This window comes from Nicotiana attenuata, unplaced genomic scaffold, assembly GCF_001879085.1.
Source record: "Nicotiana attenuata strain UT unplaced genomic scaffold, NIATTr2, whole genome shotgun sequence".
Taxonomy (NCBI): domain Eukaryota; kingdom Viridiplantae; phylum Streptophyta; class Magnoliopsida; order Solanales; family Solanaceae; genus Nicotiana; species Nicotiana attenuata.
In genome coordinates, this window is record NW_017672680.1 from 145051 (window position 1) to 148698 (window position 3648).

The 3648-nt window shown below is 39.3% G+C and overlaps 1 protein-coding gene across 1 annotated transcript; it reads left to right on the forward strand.

Moving 5' to 3' along the window:
- Positions 1-1995: 1995 nt before the first annotated feature.
- Positions 1996-3532, forward strand: LOC109214092. Its single transcript, XM_019377980.1, has 3 exons — positions 1996-2212; positions 2583-3193; positions 3476-3532. The coding sequence occupies exons 1-3, from the start codon at positions 1996-1998 to the stop codon at positions 3530-3532; spliced, it is 885 nt and encodes a 294-aa protein (XP_019233525.1).
- The last annotated feature ends 116 nt before the right edge of the window (positions 3533-3648 follow it).

Below are 3648 nucleotides of genomic sequence, written 5' to 3' on the forward strand. Positions count from 1 at the left end.
TGCTCAGCTACAAACAATAGTTCAAACATCATTTAAAACTCAAGGTTGAGTAAAAATATAGTTGAGTTCATGAAACAGTGTAATTCAAATGGACTGAGTTCAAATAATATTTTTTCAAATAGTGAGAAAAACAGTGATGATAGCTCACAAGGATTTTAAACAGTCGGCAATAAGCCCCAAGTATGGTAATCAGCCCAAGTCATGATAATATCAAATAAGTTTCAATCAAATACGCGGTAAAATCAACAATCGGGGCGGACCAAGTCACAATCCCCAACGGTGCTCTACCCCACGCTCGCTATCCGGCGTGCAAGTCACCTCAATATAGCACTACGGCATGCAAATCCGGGGTTTCAAACCCTCAGGATATCATTTACAATCATTACTCACCTCGAACCGGTGAAATCTCTAGCTCGCGACGCCCTTGCCCCATCAAATCGGCCTCCACGCGCGTCGAATCTAACAAAAATCAGAGCGAATACATCACAATATGCTAAGGGAACAATACCCAATAGATAACAATCGAAAAATATCAAGAATCTCGAAATAGCAAAACCCGAGCCCCGGGCCCACTTCTCGAAAAATCAGAAAATTAACATCAATGGATTCCTCATCTTCTCACGAGTTCATACATGCCAAGAACTCTCAAATCCGAGCTCAAATGACCCATCAAATCCCAATTTAACATCTCAAAATCCCAAGCCCTAGTTCATCAATTTTAGGCTTAATTTCCATGAATTTCTAGGTTAATTTCACATATAATCATGTTTTTAACTCATAAAACTTACCTCCAGTCAATCTCAGTCGAAACCCTCTTCAATTGCTCCCAAAAAGCTCTCAAGATGTTCAACAATGGAGGAAAATACCCTTAGCTCGCGGATGAAATGTTATTTTAAAAATCTTCTCTGCCCGGCTCTTTTTCGCTTATGCGGTCCCGTTTCCGCTTATGCGGGACCGCTTCTGCGACTTTTATACCGCTTCTGCGGTTTTCCACCTAAAGGCTTCGACTACTTCTGCGGCCCAAAAATTGCACCAGCGGGACCGCTTCTGCGGCCCAAACTTCCGCTTCTGCGGAAAACCCAACTCAAGCTCCAACCGCTTCTGCGATTCCCCAATCGCATAAGTGATACCGCTTCTGCAGTCCAAATTCCGCAAAAGCAAAAACATACCAGAAGCAGCAAACTTAGCACATGAAAAATTCCAAAACTCTCCTTTTAACCATCCGAACTCACCCCGAGGCCCCCGGGACCTCAACCAAAAATACCAATACGTCCTAAAACATTATTCGAACTTTTTCCAATCATAAAAACACCACGATTAACACTAAAACCATCAAATTACATCAAATCCAAGCCTAAGTTCTTCAAATTCTTCCGAAACTCGCATTCGATCAAAAACCCAACCAAACCACCTCCGAATTATCTGAAATTTTGCGCACACATCCCAAATCACCTAACAAAGCTACTGCAACTCTCGGAATTCCATTCCGACCCTCGGATCAAAATCTCACCTATCAATCGCAATTCGCCAAAACACTAACTTCGCCGATTCAAGCCTAGTTCTACACCGGACCTCCAAAATCAATTCCGATCACACTCCTAAGTCACAAATCATCCCCCGAAGCTAACCGAATCACCGGAAATCACATCCGAGCCCTATAATTCATAAGTCAACCTCCGGTTGACTTTTCCAAATCAAGCCTTCCTTAAAGAGACTAAGTGTCTCATTTCTTATCAAAACCAATCCAAATCAACCCTAACACACCAAATACCGATAACGAAACATGAAGAAGCATAAAAATGGGGGAAACGGGGCGGTAGCTCCTGAGACGACGGGTCGGGTCGTCCCAATAAACTTGTTGACCCGAAAACCATATATACACCAGCAGATATCCAAAAAGCATATGGTATGGACTTAAGCTACATGCAAGCATGGAGATCAAAAGAAAAAGCAACGCAATTATTGAGACGATCACCAAGTGAGTCATACAAGAAAATGCCAACATATCTTTATATGTTAGAGTACGCTAACCCAGGATCAGTGACACGACTACACACTGAAGGAGATGGGAGCTTCTTGTATGCATTCATAGCTATATATGCATCGATTAGAGGATGGGTCTATTGTAGGCCAACAGTAGTAGTTGATGGAAGTTTTTTAAAGTCAACATATAGAGGGACCATACTCACGGCTTCCACGCAAGACGCAGAGGGTAAGAATACAATCCAATTACATTCAGTTAAAGAAACAAAAAATATTTTCAAATATTATATGATACCAGTATGGTATACAAGTATACCAACAGAGTATATAGTTTTTTTGCCACACACCTGCACCTACCTATGACTATACTACTATATGAAATACTAAATTAATATTTTGTGTACAATCCAATTACATTCAGTTAAAGAAACAAAAAATATTTTCAAATATTATATGATACCAGTATGGTATACAAGTATACCAACAGAGTATATAGTTGTTTTGCTACACACCTGCACCTACCTATGACTATACTACTATATGAAATGCTAAATTAATATAGTGTTTTGTAATTGATATTTTGTTCTTTGGATTTACAGGACAAATTCTACCCCTCGCATATGCAATTGTTGATTCGGAAAATGATGCATCGTGGGAATGGTTCTTCGTGCAGTTCAGAGAAACCTATGGACAAAGAGAGGGAATGTGCATTGTATCAGACAGGCGTGATGCTATATGGAAAGCAACTTTAATTGTCTATCCAGAAGTCCCTCATTGTGCATGTATGTTCCATCTGTGGAACAACATAAAGACAAACTTCAGGAAGAGCCAAAAACAAATCAAAGAAGTATATTTTGCGTTAGCAAGAGCATACACTGTTGAAGAATTCAACAGGCATATGGCAGAGTTAGAAGCTATTGATAGTAGAGTGAAAACATACCTGATGGATATTGGATATGATAAATGGTCCCGGGCGCATTCCAAGGCAAATAGAACCATGACCATGACATCGAATATTGCGGAATCAGTAAATGCAGCAAACAAGCACGCAAGAGACCTCCCAGTTTTGAATTTGCTTGACTTTATGACAACATTGATTAAAAAATGGAATTACACAAATCGGAAGGATGCAGTGGAATCATTTATGAAGATTGGTGCAAAGTATGAAAAAATATTGTCAGATAATACTATCTTATCACAGATGATGACGGTATGCATTTTCAAAATCATAAAAACACTGCATGTACTGTATTTTTACTTTTTTACCTTAGTGATTTCACTAAACAACTGAATATTGTTATTTAAAAAATACTATTACTTCATATAGCTAATGACTTTTCTTAATTAAAATTATACTAGGTGTTGCCATCAACTGAATTCTTACATTTAGTAATTGATGGCCAAACAAGAAATGTGGTGCGCCTACATGAAAGAAACTGCACTTGTGGGAGGTTTCAGCTAGACGATATTCCATGTCCACATGCAATGGCAGTTATACAAAACTTCCATATGGATTCATACAAGTATTGCTCGGATTACTACAACATAGACTACTTGCTGAGAACATATGAGATACCAGTAAATCCATTGCCTGATGAAACAACGTGGCAAATTCCAGAACATGTCTCTTCGCAGGTGGTACTGCCACCAAAAGGACAAATCAAA

What these genes read in the sequence shown, in the direction of transcription:
- LOC109214092 (XM_019377980.1), top strand. Translation starts at nt 1,996, where the DNA reads ATGCCAACATATCTTTATATGTTAGAGTACGCTAACCCAGGATCAGTG. An exon ending in TTCCACGCAAGACGCAGAGG is followed by an intron (nt 2,213 to 2,582) that starts GTAAGAATACAA and finishes TTGGATTTACAG; the next exon opens with GACAAATTCTACCCCTCGCA. An exon ending in TCTTATCACAGATGATGACG is followed by an intron (nt 3,194 to 3,475) that starts GTATGCATTTTC and finishes ATGCAATGGCAG; the next exon opens with TTATACAAAACTTCCATATG.